The 27,074-nt window shown below is 41.6% G+C and overlaps 1 protein-coding gene across 5 annotated transcripts; it reads left to right on the forward strand.

The window, feature by feature from the left end:
• The first annotated feature begins 497 nt into the window (after positions 1-497).
• Positions 498-26,818, forward strand: LOC147224229 (stromal interaction molecule 1-like). Of its 5 annotated transcripts, none has more exons than XM_086164293.1 (14): positions 498-663; positions 1,486-1,618; positions 4,707-4,837; positions 8,923-9,037; positions 10,296-10,407; positions 10,830-10,945; positions 12,880-13,057; positions 19,768-19,945; positions 20,398-20,565; positions 20,724-20,824; positions 20,912-21,141; positions 22,017-22,097; positions 23,038-23,499; positions 23,929-24,162. In XM_086164293.1, exons 2-14 carry the CDS (start codon positions 1,498-1,500, stop codon positions 24,015-24,017), a joined length of 2,082 nt encoding a protein of 693 aa, XP_086020419.1. In that variant the 5' UTR covers positions 498-663; positions 1,486-1,497; the 3' UTR covers positions 24,018-24,162. The 5 variants fall into 5 exon arrangements, with proteins under 5 accessions (XP_086020419.1, XP_086020416.1, XP_086020417.1 ...); XM_086164290.1 differs by having other exon boundaries at positions 499-663; positions 23,038-23,461; positions 23,929-26,818; XM_086164292.1 differs by having other exon boundaries at positions 501-663; positions 23,038-23,101; positions 23,929-26,818.
• The last annotated feature ends 256 nt before the right edge of the window (positions 26,819-27,074 follow it).

The raw sequence follows: 27,074 nt of genomic DNA on the forward strand, positions 1-27,074 counted from the left end.
CCTCATTCAATTTTGATCCACATTCTTGTTTCAATCATATATCCCTATGTATAATTTGAAAACAGAACAATTTAAAACTAGAGTTAGTTTTTAAATAATTTTCAAAATTTAAAACTAGAACTACTTTTAGAATAGGACCCTTGTTTTCCCAAGAATTCCCAGACAATGTCTTGTTTATTGGTATGTCATAATCTGCCCCGTATTATAGAGTGACTCAAATTAAAAACATACAATAACATAATGTCTTAGGGCTTCAATTCATTTGCAGATATCGTTAAAGGTGAAACAAATGAATTAGTACACATGTGCATGATTTTTTTCCCCCAGAAATGTAGAAAAGCGTGATGTTCTTGATGTAATCTTCAATATTGTCCACTAGATAGCAGACTCCGGCACTGTTTTCATCCATCGATCCAGTATACAGTTTGACCACTAGGTTGCAGCACCTGCTTATAGCAGCGTAAGCGAAGTGCAGAAGAAGACCGAATCGCCTGTTGTTGCCATCCTGCGGTTTTTTCGTTTCAGTCCCTCGGTCGCGGGGGTAATGAACTGAGTGTCGCGAAGTGGGCGCACACTGTGATTCACCTGCTGGGGAGCCAGGTGTTTGCTGCAATGTGGAGAAAGAACTAAAACAAGAGATCCGCAGGCGCTGTTTGGTGACAGGTAAGTCATCCGAATTGTTCCTCCGCACCGCGGCGTGTCGTTTACCAGCGTTTTCGGGCGGCAGCGGGTGCTGTTTAATAACCGTCCCCCTGTCTGACTTGCAGTATCTTGTAGTTAGCTTGACGCCAGTGGTTGCTAATGTACGCCTCTAGTGCGGTGAGCCGTACCCGAAATGAATAAAGTTGACGTTTTTTTTTTTTAAATTCCCATGTCCATCGACGTGGCTGGTTTAAGAGTGGGAATTTTTACTCGCACTCCTTGTGGACATGCGGGTAATTTCGTAGTTAGCGGTGATATTTTAGCTAGCTTGTCAGACACTCAAGCATCAGGCACCAATGGAGCAGGAAGCTGTTACTCTCCAAGCATTTTTTTTTCTTTTTTTCCTCAAGCCCCCAGAATTAGCCTGTGTACGTGTGTGTGAACGTAAACTCCACCATATCAACAAGGTGTAAAGCGTTTAATGATTGTTTAGGCTTCGCCTGAGGTAGGACGTGTGGCGGGCTAACCGCGTCATTTCATTCAGGAAGAGGCGAATAAGTTAGAGCATAACGCGTGCGTGATTGCGTGCGTGTGGTTAGTGTCAGCGAAAGAGCCGTCAAGGCTGGGCGCTTTATGCAACTAAACAGTTCTCTTGAAGAACAATGCGGTACAGTGCTTCGGGATGTCATTTAATCTGAAAAAAAAATAATGATAACATGCCATTGTGTTCTTTTCTAATCGGGGTTATCATCGGATTCTTGCTGTCAGGTTCACTGAAAATTAGTCATGCGAAGATAATTCGAGCCCCCTCCTCCCGCCCCCGGGTTGTCTTGTTTCTTCCAGCATATTCCAGATATGGAGCCTCACAAAATGCTGCACATGTGGATGATTTGTTTGTGTCTCGGTGGAGAAACACTTGCGGAGAAAATCCTTTCTCCGCCACCGGACAGCCAGCCTGTGGAGAACGGGTTGTCAGGTGAGTGATCTATCGATCAGGTTTTTTGGGTTGTTTTTTTTTTTTTGCATCGGTGGTGATTTTTTCTCTTCCTATTTTCAAAGTTTATTTCGGGCCACCCATTAAGCCACAGTTCAAGTCAGTAAGAACTCGTTACGAGGGTATTCCACTCCGTGACACGTCTTTGTGATTAAGCAGATACTAAATGTAGCCATGCTGAGAATAGTCTGGCCCGCATTCTCCATTAAGCCCTGTTCACCAATCAACAACAGACCCTGGTCCTGAAACAAGAGATAATTGACTAAAAGTCAGCCATGACCTGCCAATGGTTACATAATAATACTTATACTGTAATCACCCCCCCACACACACACACCAGTCATCGGCACTACAAGATATTCAGTCTCAGGTTTTGGTTTTGAAGTCATATGCTGCTTTTTAGGGCGCAGAACCGCCATCTGTAGTTTGCCAGGGCGCGCAAACTTAGCTAGGACCAGGAAATTCAAAACAGTAATTTAAAAGGAGATGTGCGTCATTCGGTCGAGTGTCTAGTCAATCAGCGATGGGGGGGGGGCGTTCTTTAAAATTGAGTTTCGTGATTGATTATCGTTGCTGTCAAGCACAAATGTCCTGGATAATTGAAGAAATCTCCTAGTCACTGAAACTCTAGGAAGGTATAAGCCAGGTCTAACTTGTGACAAGTATTGGGATTTATCCGCTCTCGCAAATTTTAGCTGGAAAGCATTAACCGAGTATATGTTTGCAGTAGACATGATACATACGCTCATTCATATTTGGCTGTCTTACACGAACAAACATTTTGCTTATTGTGCAGCACTTAAAATGTGTGTCAAGTGTTCCCTTGAGGAGGCTGTGTGGGAAAATGTCTGGTCTTAACTGAAGTTTTTGAAACTTGACAGGTATTTTGATTGGTAACGAGTATAAACTGCTTCGGTACTGTAATTTAGTGTGCCCTCCGTCCACATGTAGGCACAGTGAATGACTTGCGCAATTTGAGCTCTTAAATAAAGCAGGCTGACTGGTATGTAAATAGGTTATCTTTGGTCAATGGCGGTTTGCAAGGCAAATGGACAAGGTTGTGTCTGATGGGTGTAACAGGTGCAGGATTTCACTGTCATTCTTTGTTTAAACTGGTAAAAAATTAGCATGAGGGTGTGAAAGAACTTGCTTTTGAGGTATGTTACCTTACTGGTTCTCTGGAGCCATATTATTTTTCCTGCTGTTCCTGCTGCACAATATTCTGTTTTTCACTCTAAGGAAATACCTTTTTGTGCAGCAGTCTTGGTATAGCAGTTGATTTTGTCCAGCAATAATAAAGCTACAAATAATCATTGCATTGTCCACATGTAGATTCATGGAAGCAATAGAAGATGTTCTCGTGTCTTATCTCAGACCACTCAAGACAACATGCAGTTGTCGGGCTAAGGAAATAATTGGATTCATGTCAGTCATGCAGCAAAATTCCCTTTCATCGCAAACCTTGTGTGAATTAAGCATCACCAGGAGTTCTGGTTTTAAACGTCTGAAGGGGAAGTGACTTCTGCAAGGATGAACAAAAAAGTCTATCTACAAATTCAAGTCAGCCAAGTGTTAAACCACAAATGAGCCATGTCGTCCGCAAAGAGGCTGGTCAAGGATTAACCTTTTTTATTTTATATCATAGTGCTAACTGGCATATTTGGACAACATCCATCACCCCCTGCATGCCACGTTGATGTCCTGTCGGAGCTCTTTCAGTCGTAGACTGATACCACCAAAGAGCTCCACTGAACGCCACAGGAGGTCTTTCCTACCTGAGGCTATCAGACTTTTTAATTCCTCTTCCCTCAGCCGCAGGGAATCTTCAATCTTTGTAGTTACTGCTGACGGTTAGGACAATTCATATTGCATTGTATTTCTTGTTCTTCCTCCTTTCTACTGTTATCTGTTGCTGTTGTGTTTGTTGCTTGAAACTCTGGCACAACAATTTCCTTCGGGATTAATAAAGTTGTTCTCATCTCATCTCATCTCATTTTTTTTGCATTTCACTCTTGATTTTTTTTTAGACATTCGGAAAACAAAGTCTAAGGTTGGCCTTGTGCTGTTTTTAAGAAAAGGCCTTAAGGATGGATTTCTGGGGGCCACCGCAATATTTGGACTCCAGTTGCTGTCCATAAGATATTAGACAAAAATCAAATTAATAAAATATCTCAAGATAGCTCAAGAATATATTTGTCAAGATTGTGGGGGAACCTCCCTCTTGACTCCGTTCTCCTGAACTAAAGTACTCGTTTAATCCTGTTGGTGTTGCAAATAGCATGTCATACTGTTTTGCAGAACTCAATATCTGAAGTTCAAGCCAAACAAGGTTTCCTCTTTGTAGGAGTTTTGTTTTTTATCCTCAATCTGTGGCAGTGGATTGCTTTCTCTTCAGGAAGGAGAGGGAACGCGAAGGGCAGGCAGGCTTCACTAGATACGGACTCATTGACAAGCTGTTAAATTAGGAAATCATTTATCATGAAAATGTCAGTTACTCTAAGCCTTCCGCTCATTGACCTGTCAACCAAAAATGTACAGCAGAAATTTTAACATTTGAATCAAAAACTGCAGTTGAACTGACAAAAGGCAGATTATTTTGAACTGAAAGTAAGCCGATATTCGCAAACTCAGGAAAAAGGCAAGGGTGTGACACTAGGATAACAAAAATCCATTTGTGACTTATTTTGTTTTTGCTCGACATAGTTTCTTTGACAGTCATGGATTCTTGCTTCCTGAACATCCCTGTGTGTCGTCAGTCCTGGCTTAAACAACTTTTGATTGCAGCCATGGGACTTAACAGAAAAATGAGTGTCTGTGCATCCTGAGCAGAGGGCAAATGAATGTTAACAGTCACAAGCTATCATGGGATAGAGATCTGTTGAAGCATCTGGACTGAGAACTTTTTGTAAAATATGACCGCTTGTTTCAATTGCAAGACTCTGAGAACATAGACTTCAGCTCGCTGCAAGTTCTTCTTGCCAGAATGTGTAATTCAGAAAACATCATATTGACTTCTCAATTTCCTTTTTTTTTTTTTTTAAACAAGCACTGATATGACTTTCCTCACCAGATTTTTGTCGCATCGATGAGCAGCTATGCAAGGACGAGAACGCGTTTCTCAGTTTCGAGGCGATCCGCAGTATCCACAAACAGATGGACGATGACGCCAACGGCAATGTAGACGTTGTTGAGACCGATGACGTAAGTACCCAAGTGGGGAGCCCTTCGGCCGTATTCCTGCGAGTGTGTGTTCTCTCTGGGAGGTCTGTAAATGTCCCCCATACATGTTTCTGGAAACCTGAAATTAATTAGGCTTTCTTCAGATTGGCTTAATGTGTGAAAGCAAATATCATAGTAAGCCGAACCAGACAATGAACTACCTTTGTTCTTTTGTCGCAGCTGCGCTTTCATCTTTGGATCTACAGCAACAATGTGTGCCAATATTTAAAATGAAACTGACATTTCCCTAACTGGATAAAGTAACCATTTCAGGAGCTGCCCAAACTGTTGCTGAAAAACACAACACTGTGGAGTGAAGACTGTCAGACAGCGTCAGATGTCATGAGCTAGATGTGTGAAAGGGCAGCAGCAGTCTATGTTTGTATGTGTCTATGCCTGATTTTTCACACATTGCTGACCATTATCCTCTGTCATTTGACATATCAGCAGATTTGCAGCTAAGAAGGCTCGTTAAACCACCCCTTAACACACACGTGCACACACACACTTACATCCTTACCTTTCAGGTTTTTTGGGGTATTTGCTGTTTATATGCTCCAGTGGTCTTCCCAAAAGTTGTTGTTTTTTTTTTCCCTCAAATAATTAACTAAATTCACACTAACTTGTAACTGGTATGTCTTGTAGGTCAGATTCACACAATAGGTTTGATTTCATAAGACTTTGTAAGAGCACTTGTTGATCTTCAACTGTGTGAGTAGTTTTTGAAGCATGAGTTGTCCATTATTTCCTCTTCAAAAATCACATTATTTTGCATACGGCGTTCAGCTATATAATGTTTGACAGACTTCCCCATAGTCAATTTATCCGCTGTCCCTATTTGTAGCCTAAATGACATGTGGCCGGAGGAGACTCCAGAGACTTCTCTTGGCTCAGTTCAGTATGAGCCAAAGCGTCATCCTCACTACAGCTGTTTGTTTTAGAGGAGGTACTCTGCATGCAAATGCATATAATGTTAAGAATCATATGTTTTCCAGGTTGCACTTGTATCTTTTGTGACTTTGAGCAGATGTGTAGAAAGTTAAAAATGATAAATAAACTTTGAGTTTGGGTGTTTTTAGGATGATTTGTTTGTTTTGGTTGCTCTTTTGATAGGATAGTTGTCAGCTGTTCAATGAATCTGTTTTCAGGAGTGCAGTTACAGCACAGGCCATCAGTTTATACTTTGGGGACAACCAAAACACTCGTGCATGTGACTTGTTTCCGAAGAAACTCAAATATTTAGAATATTTCAGCCCAAAATCACACTCTGTTACATAAACACATAATTTCTAATGACTAAAAAGTGTGCATGTGTACTCGTGAGTCATCGTTCCCTTGGCTGATTTTAATGTAAGAAAATGTAAGAACCTATAAATCAGAAGTCCATTGTTTGATTCATGCCAACATCCAATATTTTCTGTAGTTTCTGATACAGTCTTTTTTGTAATATCTGTGTTTTTTGGTCCTATAACTTGAGTTTATTTTCTAACACGTGCACCATCCCTGCCATGATTCAGCATTGTATTGTTACATGCACTAGGGAGACACTTGTGCAATTCTGCACACTGTTGGACTATTGAAGGAATATGTTTTCTCAGTGTCGATGCATACATAGCTTGTAATCAGTTTTAATTCTATTTTGAAATAATTTGGAATGTTAACGATAGTCGAATTGTGAATCCCTTTGTGTGATTCCGGTTTCACTGCAATATTCATAAGTATTATGGTGCACATCACTGTATGGTGGCGTCAGTATTTTTTTTTTTCCTTTGTCCTAGCATCAGTTAGCTAATTTCATGAATCTGGTGTTTCATCTTCCTGCTGCATAATCTTGAGGGTTCCCTGTATTGAACATCTTTCTATGTATCTTCGTTGTGCTGAGGGCCTACACACGAATATTTATAAACTGGGAAAATGGGTGGGACGTGAAACTCATTTATTTTTTATTCATTTATTTTGGCGGGGGGGGGGGGTGCTGATGTCTTAAGTGTTGCCCTCTTAAGAAATAGTTGTTTGTTTGTCTCTCCCCTCTACATAGTTTAATAAGTGAGACCTCGGTCACTGGGGTAGACTACTATATGATCAGCAACAGTTACATGACTCCCCAAGCCAAGAACTCACCCTGAGATCATAATTTTTAATAAATTTAGGTTGTATGTATTTCCTGAACTTTACGCAATTCTCAGGTTGAATAAATTCAAGCATTAGCTAGATGTTTTTCAAGTCCCTTCATTAGTTTTTTTTTTTTCTCTACAAACCCTCCCCAAGATTATAATATTCTGAGTATTATAACTTGGGTTTTCTCGAATTTGTCACATCACCATTCAGGTTTTAAGCATTGGTTATTCCTCATTTCTTTGGGTGCTAGCAGATTGTTATCAGCCAGCTATGCTTGCACTCCATTGTGCACCATGCACTTGTGTTGCAACCCCAGCCCTCCAAAGGAACAGTTTGACTAAGCGAAATAGACGGCCCGCCCTTGGCTCTGAGCATAAGAGAAACATAACTTTCAAACAAAGGAGGGGAGAGGAGAGTCAAAAAGCCACCTGCAGTTGCTGCTGGGTAAAGGATCAAACTGTAATGTCATTTTAATTTTTTTTTTTTTTTTTTTTTACAACCTCTGTTACCCTGTGACCCAATCTCGCCTGGCAAACACTTTCAAGCCTTTGCTATTTTATTATAGCACCTTTACCATCATGTTGTTTTATTTTGCACCAAATTATTTGTGTAGGAATTGGTGTTGTGGAAAAAAAATCAAACATAACAGCAGAATTTAAGTATCAGTAGGTATATGAAGAGTTTCAGAACTTTTGAATAATAAAATTTTTCAGCTCTAAAAACATCTGCAGACACTTTTGTGTTTAACCTAGAATATTTGGCATCTGCTTTTACTGCAGTTCAGCTGAAAATTTCACTATGAAACTCCTTAAAATGACGTCGTGGTCCTCCTGAAAAGACATGAGTAAAAGACAAAAAAAATTAGGTTTTATATTGCCGTTGATCTTGGAGGATCCCAACCCCTTGAATTTGTGGGGTTTCTACATCCCAGACACATTCTGAGTAGAACACAAAATTCTGCAGTAGTCAGTGTTAACATTTCTGTCCGATTCGTTTGTTTTAAATGATTGGCCATCTGTCTTTTGCCATCAGTGTTTGGTAACTGTGTTTATGTTGACTTATGATAACCACAAATTGCTGTTACAAATTATTAAATAGGTTGTGGAAAACCCTGGCATTTTTTTCCCTCTGGTAGGGTTGTAGGGTTGATATATTTATCATGTTGTGTGATTTATTATTTTTTTACCCCCCCTCCCCCTACCCCGAGCGCAAAGGAAGCAAATGCTCACATAAGCCACAAGAATTGCTCTTTTCCTTTTTATGGGGATCATAAAAACCACAGTGGTGAACAGGGTCAGTTTCCACTGATCTCAATAAAACCAACCCAACAGACACATTTTGTCTAAACAGCATATGAAAGGCACAGATATTTATTGTTTACTCTATGTTGTATTCAACCTGCCAACAGTCATCTGTAACGAAGAGCTATTTTTAGTTTTACAATGACCCTTTAAGCATATTCTTATATTATGCAGGGATTAATGGAATACTTAGCTCAAACCAAACCCAGCCCCCTGTCCATAGCAAGTGTTCAGTCTGCGGTATAAGTCTTCTACTTAGATGTGATGCCAGCTTCTCTGTCAGACTCTGCACAAGTAGAAAATCATTCAGGCTATAGAGTAATTGTGCACACACGCATGTGGTCCACCAGCACAGGATAGTGCTTTGTACATTTATCAATTTTTCAATTCAATGACCAATTCAAATTGAGCCGTCTTAACAAAGATGACTCAGCAAATTTCCTTAATCCATCATACATGGCCAAATATTGTCCGTCTCATCTCTCGGATCTTAATACTTAAAACCAGCCATAGACAAATCTAGAGTATGAGCGCAGACCTCAATCACCCCTCCCTGCCTCCCATCATCAGTTGACAATGCAAGATGACTTGATGGTTAAAAACTTGATGAATCTTTGTAACCAATCGATTGCCCGTGTCATCCGACAGTTCTTGAGAGGAGACCTCAACTACCATGACCCCAAGGCCAAGCACAACAGCTTCCACGGCAATGATCAGTTCATCAGTGTGGAGGATTTGTGGAACGCGTGGAAGGGCTCTGAAGGTACTGATTTACTAGATTTGAGTCTTTGTATTTTCTGTCATCCATATCTTCATCATATACAACAAGTCTATTATGCCCCATTTCAAGTTTTGCTATCAGACTCAGCTTTTATTTTTTAAATAACTAACAGCAGTGCTGTGGCAGCACTGAGGTGAGAATCAAATTGGATTAGATTTTTGGGCAGGTTGCTATTTAGGTGTTCACAGATGGATTTGTGGTTGTTCTGTTTTGCAGTTGGTGAGACTTTCATTCTTGTGACTTCCCCAGTGTTACATTAAATTAGAATCAATGCCCCCTCCTTTGGATTGAAATTGTGGTTCAAACATTACCCCTCCTTGACCCTCTCATTCCCTTAACGGTGGAGCAGGGCTGTTTATCAGATGTTGCGTCAAGCTAAGTGCAGCGCACTTTGCAACCCCAAGCCTCCGCCAGAATGGAGCTCATTGAATCTGTCAGCACAAAATTCACTTTCACACCATCACCTCCTGACAGATTGTATGTTGGGTGGGATTCTTATCTGGTGCTGTTGTCACGTGCACTGTCTGGCCTTGCAAGCCAGTTATCCCAGCACTTTCTTTGTTTCCTTTTCCTCGCACTCATCAGAGCGCAAAGATTGTCCATTGTCCACTTCTTGACAAGACCCCTCTTTTCACCCTTGTCACCCAGGAAGTAGTTTTTTTGTCTCTTGAACTTTAGAGTGGATGTCCTTTACTTGCTTATTATTGTGGATGTGCGTGTTAGGATAGGCTATAATTTGTGATACAGATGAGCATGCAAGGATAGATAGTCCTAAGTGTCAAGCTGTCAGCAGTGCAGTCAAGTCTTGTGACACATTGTGGTTTTGAATTTGTATTTCAGCTCCTTGGGATGTGTGCTGACTTTCCTTTTGTTGTTCTTGTGTCTTGTCGCCTTCATCTTTGAGCTGTTCTCTGCAGGAGGTTGGGCTGTAGTTATTACATTAATTGTATTTTTTAAATGAATTCGTTAATGTCTTTATCATTTGGAAGCTGTGTTTTCAATTTCCTGGAATAACAGCTGTTATGACAGTTATCTGCCACTAAATTGTAGCTAAATTTTTATATTGTTCTAACAATGTATTATGTGAACCCAGATAGATTTTGTAACCAGGCACACATTAATTAAACACATTGGTCATGTAGTGCCGTCACGCTGCTCTCGTCTCATCATCTTCTACGATACTGATGTTTATTTCAACTAAAGTACTACGCATTTCCCTTTTTCTCGATGTCCCTCACAGTCTATAACTGGACAGTGGATGAGGTGGTACAGTGGCTCATCGCCTATGTGGAACTGCCACAGTATGAGGATGCATTTCGCAAGATGAACTTTAACGGAAGTGCAATGCCAAGGTAAGAGGGAAATTGCAGCCCTGTATTAAATCTTTATACTGTGACATCTACAGTCGTTTTATTTGTAACATGGCCAAATCTCTGGCTCACCACTTTGCTTTTTTGACATTATTATAGAGTTACAATTCTTGTATACAATGTTGGAAGTCTTTTCACATTGGACGAATTTCCAAGTTGGTACTTTATCTACTTGAGTCAGTTATTGTTAATTGTTTCCTGTTTTTTCCAAATCTGGATAAATTTAAAAAAGGAATGCGGTCTCTTTATCAATGGATTATGCAATTGCTTTATTTCTAACGGGGTTTTCTGTTTTGAAAAGTACAATATCAAAGGGTTCTCAAGGAGTTACGTTACCTCACTATGCATAATGGATTACTTCTCCTTTCCTTCTGCTTGCACAATGACCGTCTGTTTTCTCTCAGGCTGGCAGTAAAGAATACAACTCTGGCAGTGTCTATCCTCAAGATCCTGGATCGCAGCCATGTTCAAAAGTTGCAGCTCAAATCTTTGGACACTGTGCTGTTTGGACCCCCCTTGAGTATGTGACATTTTTTCCCTTTTTAAATGCAGGCTGCAGTTGGGATACTTCCTTACTGTTGATATCAGCCTAAAAATGTTAAAAATCAGCTAATGTTGCATTGTGTGGAAATTATGCGCTCCGAAGTCCATTGGAGTATTTTCTGTAGTTATTGGACTTTCTGTTTGGCTTGTTCTTAAAGGGACTGATCAATGCGAGATCCCGGTTTCCACTCCTCCAGTTGGTGTTCTATTACTAGCTAGCTTTGTGGGTCTCCAAATTAATACATCATATCGAATCCTTCTGGCATGAATCGCTTGCCTATTTAAGCCTCGGGTGTGGTCTAATCTCTGCAGTTAGCTGTGTATCTTCTCTCACCAGCCAGTAAATGTGGACATAGACCTGTTGAAACGTAGCTTGTCATTGCATTGTTCCTGCAACTCCGACTAGAGTTGAGGTCATCATTCGTTGTCAGATAACTTCCCTCAGGAATTACTATTAGGGACATGTTGTTAATTATGTACCCCGACATTCTTTTATTTATGCTTTCTACCAGTCACCATCAGCTGAATTCCAACGTATAAATGTCATGTGTATTATAAATCGACTCAAAATGCTCCAGTGAATTTATTTAGTGAATCCTTCCTACTTCAGTCACGGTTAAGGAAGTTCATGTCAGACAATGTTGTTCTGTGTTTCAGACACACTCCTCTGCAAATGAATACATTCCTCTCCTTTCCTCCCCATCACTCATCTGTTTTCTTCTCTCCTGTGGTTCATCATTTCATGATGAATTGTCTCATTCCTTTGGCTTTAATTTATCCTTAATTCTACATAATTGGTGTTGACCTAAGAGGACATTTGTGTTATGCAAACATGTGTTTTCTTAATGGAATGCAGAGCCTTGAATGAGAAGGAAACTGTCCAGGGGAGCAGCATGCTGGGGTCTGCATTTGGCATGTGTCACCGGTGATTTGTTTTGTGAGGCTCACACCCAAAGGCAGACTATCTGGCTTTGACAGCCTCTCAAAGTCCGGGGCTCCCGCTGAATGCCGAGGCAACAGCAGCATTTTAAGACACATTTCACAGTAATTGTAAGCCACTGAGCATTTGTTGAAGAATTAACATAGGCTTAACGGAGCTCATTCACATCCAGAGATCTCTTTTGTTTTGGTTAAAATGATTGACACTGGTCTTTAAAAGCCATGTGTTTAAGTTTGTCTCAAGTACCCGAGGTAGATGCAGAGTGGATTGTCCTTTGTTAGACTGTTATTGAGTGATTGTTGAATATGCAAATGTTACATCTTAATTTATGTAATCTGTTGAATTCATGCCTTAGTCAAGTCCATTTTGTAGAAATCAGAGAATATGCTGTTCAGCATTCTATAAACAAGGGTTGCCGCAACATACCGCCACTTACCCTGTCAATATTTTGAAATGAAATATGTTTTTAAAATAAATAGTTACCGCACAGTGAAACAGAGGCAGTACTAGTCGGTATCCGTTAATCTTGCTGTCAGCTCAGGAAGTACTTTTGACATCCTTCCTATGCATTCCTCTCCGGTTTTGCAACAGCACAGTGACTATGTGTAAATGGCGGATGGATCGCATTATGTCTTAACTCTTTTTTTCTAAGTTAAAATGGACTTCCCTTTTGTCTGATCTGAATCCAATTGAAGGTGTTGTACAAATGTTACTGTTGCTTTTCATCTTTTGTTAATAGAATCCCCATGCACACCTTGCCGGGTCAGTAGTTATCAACTCCTAATTGCTGGAGAAAATATCACTTCACAGTTTGTATGGTTATTTAAAATAACCTGCCTGTCTTAAGTTGTTGTTTTGTTTTGCCCCAGGTCTGTCTCTCAATAGATATATCACTGCTTGAAAGAAAAGCTAAATCTCATCAGATTTCTCAAGATGCTTTTGCTTTCTGTATTCCCCCCTGTTTGTCCCAGTGAATCGACATAACCACTTGAAAGACTTCATGCTGGTTGTGTCCATTGTCATTGGGATGGGAGGTTGCTGGTTTGCCTACATCCAGAACCGCTACTCCAAGGACCATATGAAGAAGATGATGAAAGATTTGGAGGGCCTGCAGAGAGCTGAGCAGAGTCTGCATGACCTACAGCAGAAGTAAGGGTCACCCACCATTTACACAGCAACTCTCTTAACATTTACACATAAATTCTGTAGTCAATGTGCTACATATTTTTTGTCTGCACTTAAGGAACCAAAGCAAAACACTCAATGTTTGTATTCTTGCTAACAGTTTAAGATGGTTCACATCACCTTGATTTCCTTTGACACATTCTAGGAAAAGAAATCCATGTTAAATCCATTGGTATAAATAGGAAATGAAATTCCAGCGGTCAACCAGGAACTTGAATAATACTTGGTAGTAAATTATGCAAATGTCAGACAGTCAAGGAATTACCTGACGTCCGTCAAATTAGGTTAGATGTATCTATTTTAACTGTTGAGATCATTTTGGGTGTTGGTGTGTGATGTTAAATAAGATGTGAGTTCGCTGTGTGTGTTTGAACGTGAACAGATATGTACAACTTCCCCATGGGGAGGTCTTCCTTCCCCTTTGCAGCACCGAGAGCCCTGGTTGAAGCTTTCCTTTTTGACTGTTATGACTTGTATTTTTGTTCTTTTTTTTTCTCTATCCTGTGTCAGGTTTCGCGTTTTGAGTAGACCTTTTCAGCAATGTCTGTCTGGAATCCACACAGGCTATTTTCCGGAATCTGCAATGTTCACATTTTCTCGATGAGTTTTAGTGATAGGGGATAGATGATCAGGGACTCTTTACTTAATAATTGGATCCACATTTTTGTTTATCGTGGAAGCGGAAGGGCTTAGTCGATCCCACGTGGAATGTGGTTTTTAAGCCTGATATGTGCTTTCCCGCGAATAACTGCAGTAAACTTCACCGTGAATCCAAACCAGCAGAATATGACTAATCATGTAGTCAGTGACCTTAAAAACCTTAAGTAGCTCTTTACTATACATAGAAACAGAGGTGTGACTGTTTCAAAGATGGTAGGTAAGATAAAGTAAGGCCTAAAACTCCTGGTGAAATATTTGTACCTTACACACTTTAAATCATTTATTTATTTATAATTTATTTGTCTGTGTGTTTTTTCGGGTTGAATCATCAGATGGTTACTGTCCTTGTCCTTGTCCAGCGAGTGTTCTGAACTTTCTGCTTGTATACAAAAACACGCTGAATAACCCAGTGAGATCGCCAGGTGGTCTTGTTCTGATCTAAAGAAGATTCTTTGACCATAATGTAGGGGATCTAAGTGGTGTTAGTTGCTATTTGTAAGAAAATCGAAATCCTCCCTCCAACAGTGTTATAACAATTTAAGGCAGTTGAAAAATGTATTGTTTTTGTCCACTATAGTTAATACTCCTAGGAATGCTCAGAATGTGCTTTTAGCATGCACTGTCTCTTACTCCTTTTAAGGATAGTCTTAACCAAGCTTAATCTCATGCACAGGTCGGTATGGCCTTTCTGTCTTCCTGTGTGATGTCATACATGGTGTCTTTTAAAGTTCACGCACATGTGTTGTGAGCAGGCAGCCAGACGAGACACGATAATCACTGCGACTTGATTCATCTGCTTCAGTTTGGGGTTAAAGGACAATGTTGTAGGAGAACCTTTTTTTTTGTCTCTGCAGAGATGCTTGTCAGAAACCCCTACTACGTGAGTCTTATACAGTGGGACAAAAAAGTATTTAGTCAGCCACCAATGGTGCAAGTTCTCCCACTTTTAAAAAGATGAGAGGGACCTGTAATTTTCATCATAGGCACACTTCAACTATGAGAGACAGAATGAGGAAAAAAAATCCAGAAAATCACATTGTCTGATTTCCAAAGAATTTATTTGCAAATTTTAGTGGAAAATAAGTATTTGGTCAACTGCGGACAAGCAAGATTTCTAGCTCTCACAGACCTGTAACTTCTTTTTTAAGAGGCTCCTTAGTCTTCCACATGTTACCTGTATTAATGGCACCTGTTTATACTGGTTATCAGTATGAAAGACACTTGTCTACAACCTCAGTCACACTGCGAACTCCACTATGGCCAAGTCAAAGGACTGTCAAAGGACACCAGAAACAAAATTGTAGACCTGCACAAGGCTGGGAAGACTGAACCTGTAATAGGTAATCATCTTGGTGTGAAGAAATTAACTGGGTGCAATTATTAGAAAATGGAAGACATACAAGACCAATGATAATCTCCCTCGATCTGGGGATCCACACAAGATCTCACCCCATGGGGTCAAAATGATCACAAGAATGGTTAGTAAAAATCTCAGAACCACGCGGGAGGACCCAGAGAATGACCTGCAGAGAGCTGGGACCAAAGTAACAAAGGCGACCATCAGTGACACACGACACTGCCAGGGACTCAAATCCTGCAGTGCCAGACGTGTCCCCCTGCTTAAGCCAGTACATGTCCAGGCCTTTCTAAGTTTGCTAGAGAGCATTTGGCTGATCCAGCAGAGGATTGGGAGAATGTCCTATGGTCAGATGGAACGAAAATAGATCTCTTTGGTAAAAACTCAACTTGTCGTTTTTGGAGGAGAGAGAATGCTGAGTTGGATCCAAATACCACCATACGAGTACTTACTGTAAAGAATGGGGTTGAAAACATCATGCTTTGGGGCTGTTTTTCTGCAAAGCGACCAGGACAACTGATCTGTGTAAAGGAAAGCATGAACATGGGGGCCATGTATCGTGAAATTTTGAGTGAAAACCTCCTTCCATCAGCACTGAACCACTGAAGATGAGGCTGGGTCTTTGAGCATGACAATGATCCCAAAATCACTGGCCGGGATAAGAAAGATTTCAAGGTCCTGGAGTAGCCCAACCAGTTTCCAGATCTCAACCCCATAGAAAATCTTTGGAGGGATTTGAAAGTCTGTGTTGCCTAGCGACAGCCCCAAAACATCACTGCTCTCAAAGAGACCTGCATGGAGGAATGGGCCAAAATATCAGCAAGAGTGTGCGAAAACCTTGTGAAGACTTACAGAAAACGTTTGACTCCAGTCATGGCCAACAAAGGGTATATAACAAAGTGTTGAGATTAACTTTTGTTATTTACTAAATTCTTATTTTCTACCATAATTTGCAAATAATTTCTTTAAAAATCAGACAATGTTATTTTCTGGATTTTTTTTTTAAACTCATTCTGTCTCATAGTTCAGGTGTACCTATGATGAAGATGACAGGCCTCTCATCTTTTTAAGTGGGAGAACTTGCATAATCGGTGGCTGACTAAATACTTTTTTGCCCCACTGTAATTCTGCTGTGGAGAGTAATTAGAAACATGGTTGTGTGTGTTAACTTGGTCTGATTGTCAACCAATTATTTTGCACTTAATTTATTCAAACATCCAAACTTGTATCAGGAATGAATCTGAAGGAGTGATATTTTTGTATTTCTTAATTCAAGGGGGGTCGGGTGGTGGGAGGGGTGTCATTACATGTCCCCGATACTGCACCACATTTACACCAAAAATGATTACGTCAATTCACATTTGTCCCAACCCCGAGTAAATCCTTAAAATAACACTGACTCCTTTCTAAATGCCACTTGACGAGTTTTCCTTCCTGTGGTTTTTCCATGGTGGGCCTTGTTGAGTCACGTCTCATTTTGAAATCTTCATTCAGGGATTTGGCTGCGCTCACTCTTGCAACCCATCTGTGTAACCAAGCATGGCTGGTCAGTGGGCTTGCAACTTCTTCCTCCATCCATCCCTTTCATAGCGACATCATTCTGCACCTTTTATAACAGGTGTGTTCCAGGCATTTCTTGCCTGTGAAAGTTGGGTCGCTAATGGGATGTTGATTCATGACTTTCCATCTTAAGCCTTAGCTTCTTTGATTTGGTTTGCAATATTTTGTTTGAGTCTTTTTCTTTCTTTTGTTTTTCTTCTCATCAGACCATATAAGGTTAGGTGAAGGTTGAGAAGAGCAAGGGGCAGATTTGACCGCTCGGAGGAAGGACAGCAAAAAGGCCACATCCCGAAACGAAACTCCACCTTATTCAAGATCGAAAATGAATGTCATGGCCTGTACAGGAAAACCTAAAACTAAAATCTTATCAAGGAAAAGTTTGCATCCTGTCTGAGTGCAGCACCAGAGGCTCCCCCTGCTGGTTGTAGAAGTGCAGACAGGCTGTAAGGAAATTCTCACTGAATTATCTTTAAATTCAAGAAATCGTGTCCGCTCACAATTATGGTCTCTTGGATAGACGAGCCGTTGCACTTGCGAAACCCTCAGCCTCTTACCACCCTCAGTACCCTTATTAGTTGCATCTTTGTATCAGCTGGATGTTGAGAAAACATGCCTTTTGAAACATGAGCCGGCACGCTCAGCTGTACAGCAAATAGACTGCAAAGACGGGACTTAAGTTTCACTGACTGAACTGAGATTAGTGTTTAGTTCAACCTTGGAGTTCTTATTTTCTGTCCTGTAACACCTCCTCCCGTTGCACCTATTATCACAGCTCGTGAATACTTTCATGCAACGTATGTGTGCCGCACATGTCTTTTTTGTGAGGTGGAAAGTATCTCTGTCAGATTTGTTTGTCGACTACTGCTGCTTCAGTGTGGAAAGCTACCAAGGTCGGACTTACGTTCTCTGATCTTTGGCCAGGACTTGGTTTAGGATAATTGTTGGTCATTAATTCTCTGCTATAGAAAGTATGTAATAAATTTCAAAGGTCAGCCACTGGACCATAAACTCTTCAACTCTTGAAGCATTCAGTTAGTTATAACGCCTTTTTATCCTTAGTTTTATTTTATGAAAGTTTATACAGCCTCGTTTTACAGTCCATCTCAAAGTTATTGTGATATATTTAGTGGTTTACCACTAAGCCCGGCAAAAATTCAATTGTCTTGTACAAATGGATTTAAATAAATTGTGCTGGTTAACGTTACTGATTGATGATAAGGAGAATTATTGCATCATGGCTGCTGAAAGCATCCCTCATGGGTTTTGCAGTTCACCTTATTTCACATAAAGCACAATAATTTATAATGCATTTCATTATACCGAGTGTTTGTAGTTTTATTTTGTATCCATTATCGCAGAACAATAGAACAATGCATCAAAGAAGCAATACAGCTGCTGTTGCTCTAACAGAATACTGCTTAGAACACTAAAATCAAGTGCCAGACCTATTTTACTCACTAAACCGGACTAACATGGAAAGAAATTGAGGAACTCCATCCTCAGGTGAAAAATGCAAAAGCAAACAATATCTCCCCAGATTTTTAATGTTATTAGATCCTAGCCTATGTTTTCATTTCCAAAAACAGAAGGCTGTGGTTTAGCAAGTGTTTTGTGAAGCAATAAAGAGCCTTCAACAGCTCTCCAAAAGTGTATGTTGCAATTTTAGACAAGCAATCGCTGCATCTTGGTAGGGATGTTGTAAATATTACCTGGTGTCTTAACGTAGGTGAGGTGTGACCAGACAGGCACTCACTCGAGTCTACTCTACAGCATATTCTCCGAGTGGGGAGGTATGTCCTCCCTCTCTCTACGCCTTTCTTCCTGATCCCTGCTGCCAGCTGCTCTCTTTCCATACCTTCAAGCAGATCCCGTGGTGGTATCAAGTAGCCCGGTCCAGCTATGGCGTCCCTGTCAGGAGACAGTGGGAGGAGGCTTGAGCCGCGGCTGGATGTCCGGGGGCTTTTTACAACACGGGGTTGACTCAGTCTCTGCCACACTGGTGGGAGACTTTATGAAGCGTGGTTACACAACATATGAGCTCTAGTGCTAATTCACCCACGTTGGATTTGGGGTGTGGTTTGCAGACATTCTTCGGAGGGACCGGCAACAAGGACAGTAATACTTGTGATAGAGATTCGTCTGTTAGTTCTGTTTCTGCGCCATTCATGTCACTCAGTGCTATAAACACAAAGGGAATGTTATCGTGTTGCTGTATATAAAAACATCAGGGTTATTAATTCGCTTCTGCTGCAAAGTACACAGCACATTGTTCCCGTGTCCTCCAAGCGCTGCAGTGCAGCTCTGTTGAAACACCATTTGGAGTCTCTCCTCTCTGGCCATTACAGCTCTGCCAGTGCTTTTGAATCTCTGCTAGAGAATGGCAGGGGTCAGGGTCAAAGGCATTAGCAGGACTGCCCACCACCCACATTTTCCATCGCGAGCCATTGGGGTCGCCTTTCATTCTGTGCCGCCCCTGCTGTTGTATCAAACCACAATTATAGCAGATCGCTGCTCTCCAGTGACTGGAGTGTCACCTTATGTCTGCCAAATTTAAGAGTACTTCACAAAAAAAATTGATTATGCGTCCATTTGATTTGGTAAGTTTTATTTTGATGTCAAACCTTTCAAACCGTCTTATGTTCCTGTGTGACTGGTAGTGTATGAGGATGACAGACTCTTCCTCTTAATTTTTTTTTTTTTTTTTTTGTCATGCCCTGTCTAAAAATACTTCACATACAACCCAACTCATATGGTCTAAATACTACAGGAGCATTGAGTAACACACTGTACTGTTCTAAAATTGCATGCTGACAGCTGTTCTCATTCTTGGCGTTGCTCCCGCTGATGTCAGTTTATTGTGCGGTGCCGAGCAGTTGATCTTGGCTCTTTGCATTTATCACGTTAGCCATTGTTTCCGGCGATGCATGGTTGATGCAAGTCTTGCATACCACACACGTGAACACATGATGCTCACATGTGTACACGTCACGCCCCGTCACAAAAAGAGGCATTTTTGATTGTTTCACATTGCTGCCCGTTTTGTATTTGTGTTTTATGGTCTTGTGATAGACTTGATATGTTTTTTGCTGATCCTCAGGCTTCAGATCGCCCAGGAGGAGCACCGCACCGTGGAGGTGGAGAAGGTGAATCTGGAGCAGAAGCTGAGGGATGAGATTAACACAGCCAAGCAGGAGGCCCAGCGACTCAGGGAGCTGCGAGAGGGCACAGAAAATGAACTGAGTCGCCAAAAATACGCAGAAGAGGAGCTTGAGCAGGTACTTTATTTGGCAAAAACACATCAGAATGCCTTGCCAGATGAGACTAAATGAGGGGAATAGATTGCTATCAACGTCCACGGTGGCATTTGCACACTACGCTTGGGTCCATCAGATTTATATCGGCTATAGTATAAATACAACCGCTGACGTCTTTGTCCATTAGGAATTTGGCAGGAACAGCAGAGTACAGCCCACACAAGAAGCTAGGCAAGCCACAGTATCTGCTTGATGCAATACCACTATCAGATTTTTTTTTTATCCCTTTTTTGCACTGGAAAACATTGAAGTTGGAAACATGTGTTCATATTTAATGTGAATATTGTCCTGTATGTATGTATGTATGTATGTATGTATGTATGTGTGTATGTATTTTTTTTTTTCCTACTCCAGCTAAGTTTTGCCAAGCGAGACTTGTTAATTTGTCACCCAATGTTTGACATTTGTTGAAGGTACGCATGGCGCTGAAGAAAGCTGAGAAGGAGCTAGAATCACGCAGCGGCTGGTCACCACCGGAGGCCCTCCAGAAGTGGCTGCAGCTCACCCATGAGGTGGAGGTGCAGTACTACAACATCAAGAAGCAGAATGCTGAGCGCCAGCTAATTGTCGCCAAAGAAGGGGTAAGGATATTAAAGAGAAACTGATAATCCAGAAAAAAAAAATGGGGTGTGGGGAAACCTTAGAGGCTACTCTTTTCAGCCCTGAATTGATGTTCATGTAGCCCCTGTTTTGAAAGAAGTAGGGTTCAGCTATCAGTTATACATGTTTGTTTTTCCAGGCAGAGAAGATAAAGAAAAAGAGAAACACACTCTTTGGTACTTTCCATGTGGCTCACAGCTCCTCCCTGGATGATGTAGACCACAAAATCCTGGCAGCAAAGTAAGTATGAACCATTGTCAGTGTCAGAATTTTCCTTGAAACTTTAAAAAAAGTTCTCAAAAAATTGTACACATACTTTTTGCTTAGACAAGCCCTAGGTGAGGTGACAGCTGCTCTGCGAGAGAGGCTGCATCGCTGGCAGCAGATAGAGATCCTCACAGGTTTTACCATCGTCAACAACCCGGGCCTCCCGTCGCTGGCCTCGGCCCTCAACCTGGACCCCAGCTTCATCGGCGGCAGAGCCACACCGCAGCACTTCATCATGTCCGACGACATGGACGACATGGACGAGGATATCATGCCGGGAACTCTGCAATGTAAGAGTTCTACCGAATCTGTCAACCAGTCCGTGCGGATTAGCAAGCGAACCCCTAAACACTCCAAGGCCCTGCTGGGGAAACCCAAAAATCAGTCCAAATAAGAATTCAGACCTTTTTTTTTTCTTTTCACTGCACAAATGCCCAAATTTGTCCTTGCGAGGCAATGAGGGTATGGCATCTGCTGTTGAGTGTTGTTCTGGATCTGTGTAATGTGTATCATGTAAAATCCCATGAAATGTCTTGTTCCCATTGCATACCACTCCACCTGAATGCCGTTATGGATCATGGTGTCTACCTGACTTGTTCACTTTTGATGACCGAAGACTCTCCATTTGCCTTTTGAACTGTCAAATATATATATTTCTTAATAAGAGCAAGTTTTGTTCTCAACTATTTGTAGTGGGTGTGTCTTAATGTCTGAATATATTTTGTATTGCTCAGAAATGATTTTTTAATAACTCCCCTTTTATATCAGATTACTTGCGGATGTAAATACACTGCACATGATTTATATATATATATATATATTTTTTTTTTTGTGTACAAAATATATTTGTTACTTATTCTTGGGTAAACAAAATATTACATTTCTATTTTGGCCGCTTTTGGACGCTTCAATGAGACCACTAAGCGGAATGTGTCGTAGCCACGTTGCAAGGGGCGGGCTCTGTCGTTGACTTACCACAACATTTGTATGTAGCAGACTTGACTAACTACAGGGGAAGAGCTCTACTGCAGAAGCTCTTTGAAACTGCAATAGCGAGTAAGTCTTTTTAACATTAACCGCACTCCCTATCTCACCCCCCTCCTCTCTCCCTCGGCCACTTTCTTGGCATTTGCCTCCCACTGCCGTGTCATTGGCCCAACGACAGATGGCATCCGACTGCTGGAACGACGAGCCAGTGACTTGTGGTCTGTTGGTTCAGACGGTCAGCCCGTGCGGAAACATCCCGGTTGGCTTTTTATTGATGCCCCAGTTCCATCCCGGTCTTGATGTCCTTGTCAACCCCCTCGATTTGAATCCCCCCCTCCAAGCAGTTGTTAAAGCGTTGGACATAGTGCCATGTTTTGTTCATCCGAAGCTCCTGTGACCTTCCTTTTTGTTGCTTGAGTGGCATTGTTAGTTCAGTTCCTGTGTGCAATCTTATCACCGCCCACTGTTCCCCTGCATCCCCTCCATAGTAATTTGTCTTTCACTTTATGTTGTTAATTAGCTCCCCTGGATAATTGGTGAATACAGTCATTATTGCGTATTGAATATGTTTGTTTAAATCGGTAACCTATAACCTTTTTCTTTTCAACTCATCCTTGTTATTTTAAGTTTGTGACTTGTACAGTTCCTCTCAGGAGGAGAAATAGGAGAGATGTTCGGATATAGTCACAGTTCACACTTCGAATAAGATAAGGTTCAGTCACATGTCTGACACCCATTCCTTGCGTTTAGATCTGGGCTGAAAAAAATGAAATTTATTTGACGGTGCATCTAATTGCTGATCATTATTGAAGACGGTGGAAGTGTTTTATACATCTGTCAAGACAAAAAAAAAGAAAAAAAAGGGCGGTCACTGTTAATCACAATTTGGAATCCTGCTCTTGTTAATATGTCACAACACACTCTGACGCGTATGTTCTGGGCTGTCACGGCTTTCATTACACTGATTTAAGTATAACCCAACAATGAATTGTTTTCTCAGTGATATTGAGAAAGTGTCCGCGGCTGTCGTTTTTGTTTTTTTGGCCCAGATCCACTGCGGCTTAATGATAGATTATCTAAAAGATGAGTGCAAGAGGGAGCTAAGTCCCGGCACCAAAGCATCTTGACAATCCATCTCCCAAATCTGTCCGTCTCAACTGTGACTGGCTGATGATAATGCCACTGTTTTATGCCCGCAGCTCCCAGTATGATGTCCCTCCGCCAACGCTACATTGACCCCCAGCTGGCTATGGGCTCCCAGAGGTTGGTAGAGAGTTGCCTGTTGGAGGGTCAGCAGGGAGAGGGAACCCCATACCCTTCCAGGGCTAGGGCTACCTTCAGAGAATCACGCAGCCAGTCGTTTGGGCAGCTCGACGTTCTCCCCCTGCCTTCTCTGTCCTCTGCCGTGTCTCATCCCGCCATCATCTGTACCTCAACCCCCAATCAGCAGCCCCCGTCCTCCGTGTCGTCATCTTCCTCCTGCTTGGCTGGTTCTGTAGGTGGCGCCGCAGCCCCTCATTCCTCCCATGTGTATCACATGTCTTTCCAGCCCATGGACCCCATTCCTGATTTGACCTTCTCAGATGTCTCCAAAGCGCACTCCTCGCGCCGCGACGGCTTCGGGTACCCGTTTCTTTCCCGCTCTCCATACACCATCGCATGTGCGTGGGTGTTTTTTTTTTTACCCATTTTCCCTCTTCCCTCCTCTCTCCGATCTCTCCCACCACTCTTTTTCAGCCATTTCACACATCCGTCATGTGTTTTTACATGTTACTACACAGTAAAAGCCAACACGAGTGTTGTCGTCGATTCACCCCTCTCTCACGCCATCGCATCTTTTTAAAGGCATTACAGTTTCTGTGCATTTACTCTCTCTCAACCTCTCAGTGTTCCTGATACTCTTTGCCTGAAAAACTAACAAGTGTGGAGTTCCAGCGCCACGGCTGCCCCCCAGCGTGTCCATGGCTTCGCAGGCATAGTGTAGATAAACCCTGGCATGCAAAGCTTCATCTATATACTGTTTGGGTCTGTAGTTATTGGTTTTTGCTTTCGTTCGGTTGTATCCTCTAATTTAAGTTTTCTCTCCGCAGGGACCTCAACCGCTCAGACTCTGACTCCTCCCTATCCTTATCTCAAGTTGGCGATCGGCTGTCAGCGTACAGCTCCAAAGGCCACCTAATTAAGCCAACTTCTCTCCTACACGGCCTGTCAGGCCGCACGGATGACGCCTTGTCGCTGCACGCTTACACCCCCAATGGCGGGAACCGCTTTCACGAGGGCGGCCCCGTGGAGCTCGTCTGTGACAGCCCCATACTCATGAAGAAGGTGCACGACCTGCAAAAGTCGCCCAGCCTGGGGGAGATCAACAGCCTCTCAGAGTCCTCCCGCTCCCTGAGCCCCAACTCCACCGAACCCGAAACACCGTCACCCACGGGAGGTCAGGCGGGAGCCGTTGGTGCGAAGCCCAACAGCCGCATCCCGCAGCTATCCTCCAAGAAGAGCCCGCTGGAGGAGGACAGCGGGTCGACGGGAGAAGACACAGATTCCACGGCAAGCCGCAAGAAACACACCTTCAAGATCTTCAGGAAACAGAGGAAATAAGGGCTACACGGACCACAGTTTGGTCTGACCGGATTCTCAAGTCCATTTTTTTTTTTTCCCTACAGAATCAAAAGGCTTGCAGGGTTCTTTGACGGTCAAGTGGCGGAAAGCTTGTCGCCTTTCGTTTTATAGGTACCTACTGGACTGTGGGAGCAATGAGTTTGATCCACATCTTTCGCCAATGTGGAATATATCAGAAAAATGGTTAGGTTTGTATATTGGAATGTAAAGTATTTATTCTGCAGGAAAATTATGCCAGACTCAAAAGGGAAACCTGTTGCCCTGTCGGTGTTTTCTTTTTTCTTCTTTTTTTCTTGCTCTAAAATCTATAACATGTTGCATGTCTTCACTTTTGTTTGCGTGATAACCGAATGCTCTTAGTGTTTGCTCGGTTCTTGGTTCTCGTCTTTGCTCTAGTTAGGCAGCACTCGATGTTTCTTTTTAGTACTCCCACCTGGGCTATGAATCCAAAATGAATGTGCACACTTTTTTGAACATTTTTTCCCTCTCCTGTAGACTGTTGCCTTTGATGGGGGACAAGTTTTTCATTGTCTTCAAGTTGTACTGTCGCGACAGCTGAAGGCACATTTGTGAGATGCTCAAAAACAAGGGGTGGCGGTAAGCTGTGGCTCATACGATGGGAACTCGTGTTTCACTATTGGCACTTGCAAAAAAAAAAAAAAACAGAAAAGAGCACAATATAGCAGAATATCATGTTACGAAATTGCACCTTGGGATTTTACACACCAATGATACATGGGGCTACGCTCCCAACGGCATGGCAAAAATAACAAATGAACTTTAAAAAAAAAGGGCCGTTGGATTGCAAAAACACATTTTGCTTTGTTTTCAGTAAGTTTGGGTCCACATTTACATGAAAGATTGAGAATAATGAATGGCGGAATCACCCACCTTTAAAGCTCATGAGTGTTCACAAATATGAACCCATATATGAATAAATATATAGTACTTATATGTATGTGAGTATGATATATATCATAAAATAGTTTTGGCATCAGTTACGAAACGGAAATCACCACTGCCGTAGCTTTTTAAAAGTATTGAATCAGGCAATCTTATCCTGTATCATTGATCTGGCCATTTGCTGAATTGTTTTTGGGGATATTCAATATTCTTATGTCGTAATTTAAAAGAAAAAAGTGCATCCTAAAAGTGCCATGGCCAATTTAAAAAAGTGTGTGTATGTATGTAGAAATGTGTGTGTGTGTGTGTTTTTTTTTTTGATGGATGCCTATGCCCACAAAAAAATGGATAAACATCATTCTTGAACATCATTACCAAAAAAGAGCATAATACCAGAATTATAAGTAAAAAGGAAACCAGAAATCCAAACACATGCTTGAAAATAATAGGCCATTTTGGCACAAACACTCCTTTTTTATAATTGGTCCAAAACTTCATGATTCTGACCGCAGTTCACCTCCGGCACCCATATACAATGATGAATGGGCTTTGTTTCTTTTCTGTTGTGCTTACTTATTTATAATGTCACCAATTACTAGAAAATTGACAACAAATTAGTCTCTTAAGAGAACGGCTGTCAGAAAGGGCTATCATTTCTCGCCAGGCTTGTCCACCTTGATGAAGCGTAAGAAAGCGGACGACTCAAGTTTCACGTCAAAGTGCCAAATCGTCTCTGTCTGAAGCCTTTTTTTTTGTATTCAATTAGGGTTTAAACCCTTGAATGTCCAAGGATATTGGTTTGTTTTGTTGTTTTTTTGGTGACAAAAATCAAGAGTATGTTTACATACATACAATCCTCAGATGATATTGACAAAGAGCATTGTGCCAGTTTTAATATTGATCTGTTTGTATGGCGACAGAACTATGCATCAATAGTAGTAGGTTAACACTGAAGTTGCTGGACCAGCAGAAAGTGTCTCGTGCTCTTGAGCAACCAAAAAATGCTGCAAGAGACTGAACTGGCGTCCCCCTGAGACTTAATGGAAGAAGACACGTTTCAACATTTTACTTCACCAACCAGCAACAACTACTAGAAACTATTTCCTACTGGTACTTTTTAAAAAGTGTTATTTGTACCTCTTTTGCACGACAGCTGGAGTACGCCATCACGAGTGTGTGTATGTGTGTACGCGTATACCGTATGTTTGCGTGTGCTGTACGTTTATCACCTCCAAGTATAATGCACTGTAACGTTGATGCATGTCAACTGCTGAACAAAACCTTTTTACCAAGTTAAGAAGAATGGATCAGCTTAAGTATTGACTCCCCGGCCTACTTTTTCTTCGTTCTGAGCTTTGATTTTATGAGTACGTAACGAAAATTTTGCATCTTCTGTGATGGTCTAGACTTATGGCACTCCTGCATGACAGCAATAAAACTATTTTAAATGAAAAACGAGTCAAATTATTTGTCACGTTAAGTCCGGTTCCTTGGAGATTTTTTCCCTTAAAAAATGGCCGCTTCACTGTAATGTAAATAGAGTATTGATGACGGGAGACATTATTTGTATAACTTGTTGGGAAAGCTCCACCCTGGAGGCAGTGTGTATACTGTGATCGGGCGCGGTTTAATATTTACCCAAGCACCAATGCAGGGAGGTGGAGCAGGATATGATCCGGCTCTGCCTCTTTCTTCACCGCTACACAGGAAC

The sequence above is a fragment of the Fistularia commersonii genome, chromosome 18, assembly GCF_037954325.1.
Source record: "Fistularia commersonii isolate RoL2024-O1a breed Wild chromosome 18, RoL_Fcom_v1.0, whole genome shotgun sequence".
NCBI lineage: Eukaryota > Metazoa > Chordata > Actinopteri > Syngnathiformes > Fistulariidae > Fistularia > Fistularia commersonii.

What these genes read in the sequence shown, in the direction of transcription:
- LOC147224229 (XM_086164290.1), top strand. Translation starts at nt 1,498, where the DNA reads ATGGAGCCTCACAAAATGCTGCACATGTGGATGATTTGTTTGTGTCTC. An exon ending in CGCGTGGAAGGGCTCTGAAG is followed by an intron (nt 9,038 to 10,295) that starts GTACTGATTTAC and finishes TGTCCCTCACAG; the next exon opens with TCTATAACTGGACAGTGGAT. An exon ending in AACGGAAGTGCAATGCCAAG is followed by an intron (nt 10,408 to 10,829) that starts GTAAGAGGGAAA and finishes GTTTTCTCTCAG; the next exon opens with GCTGGCAGTAAAGAATACAA.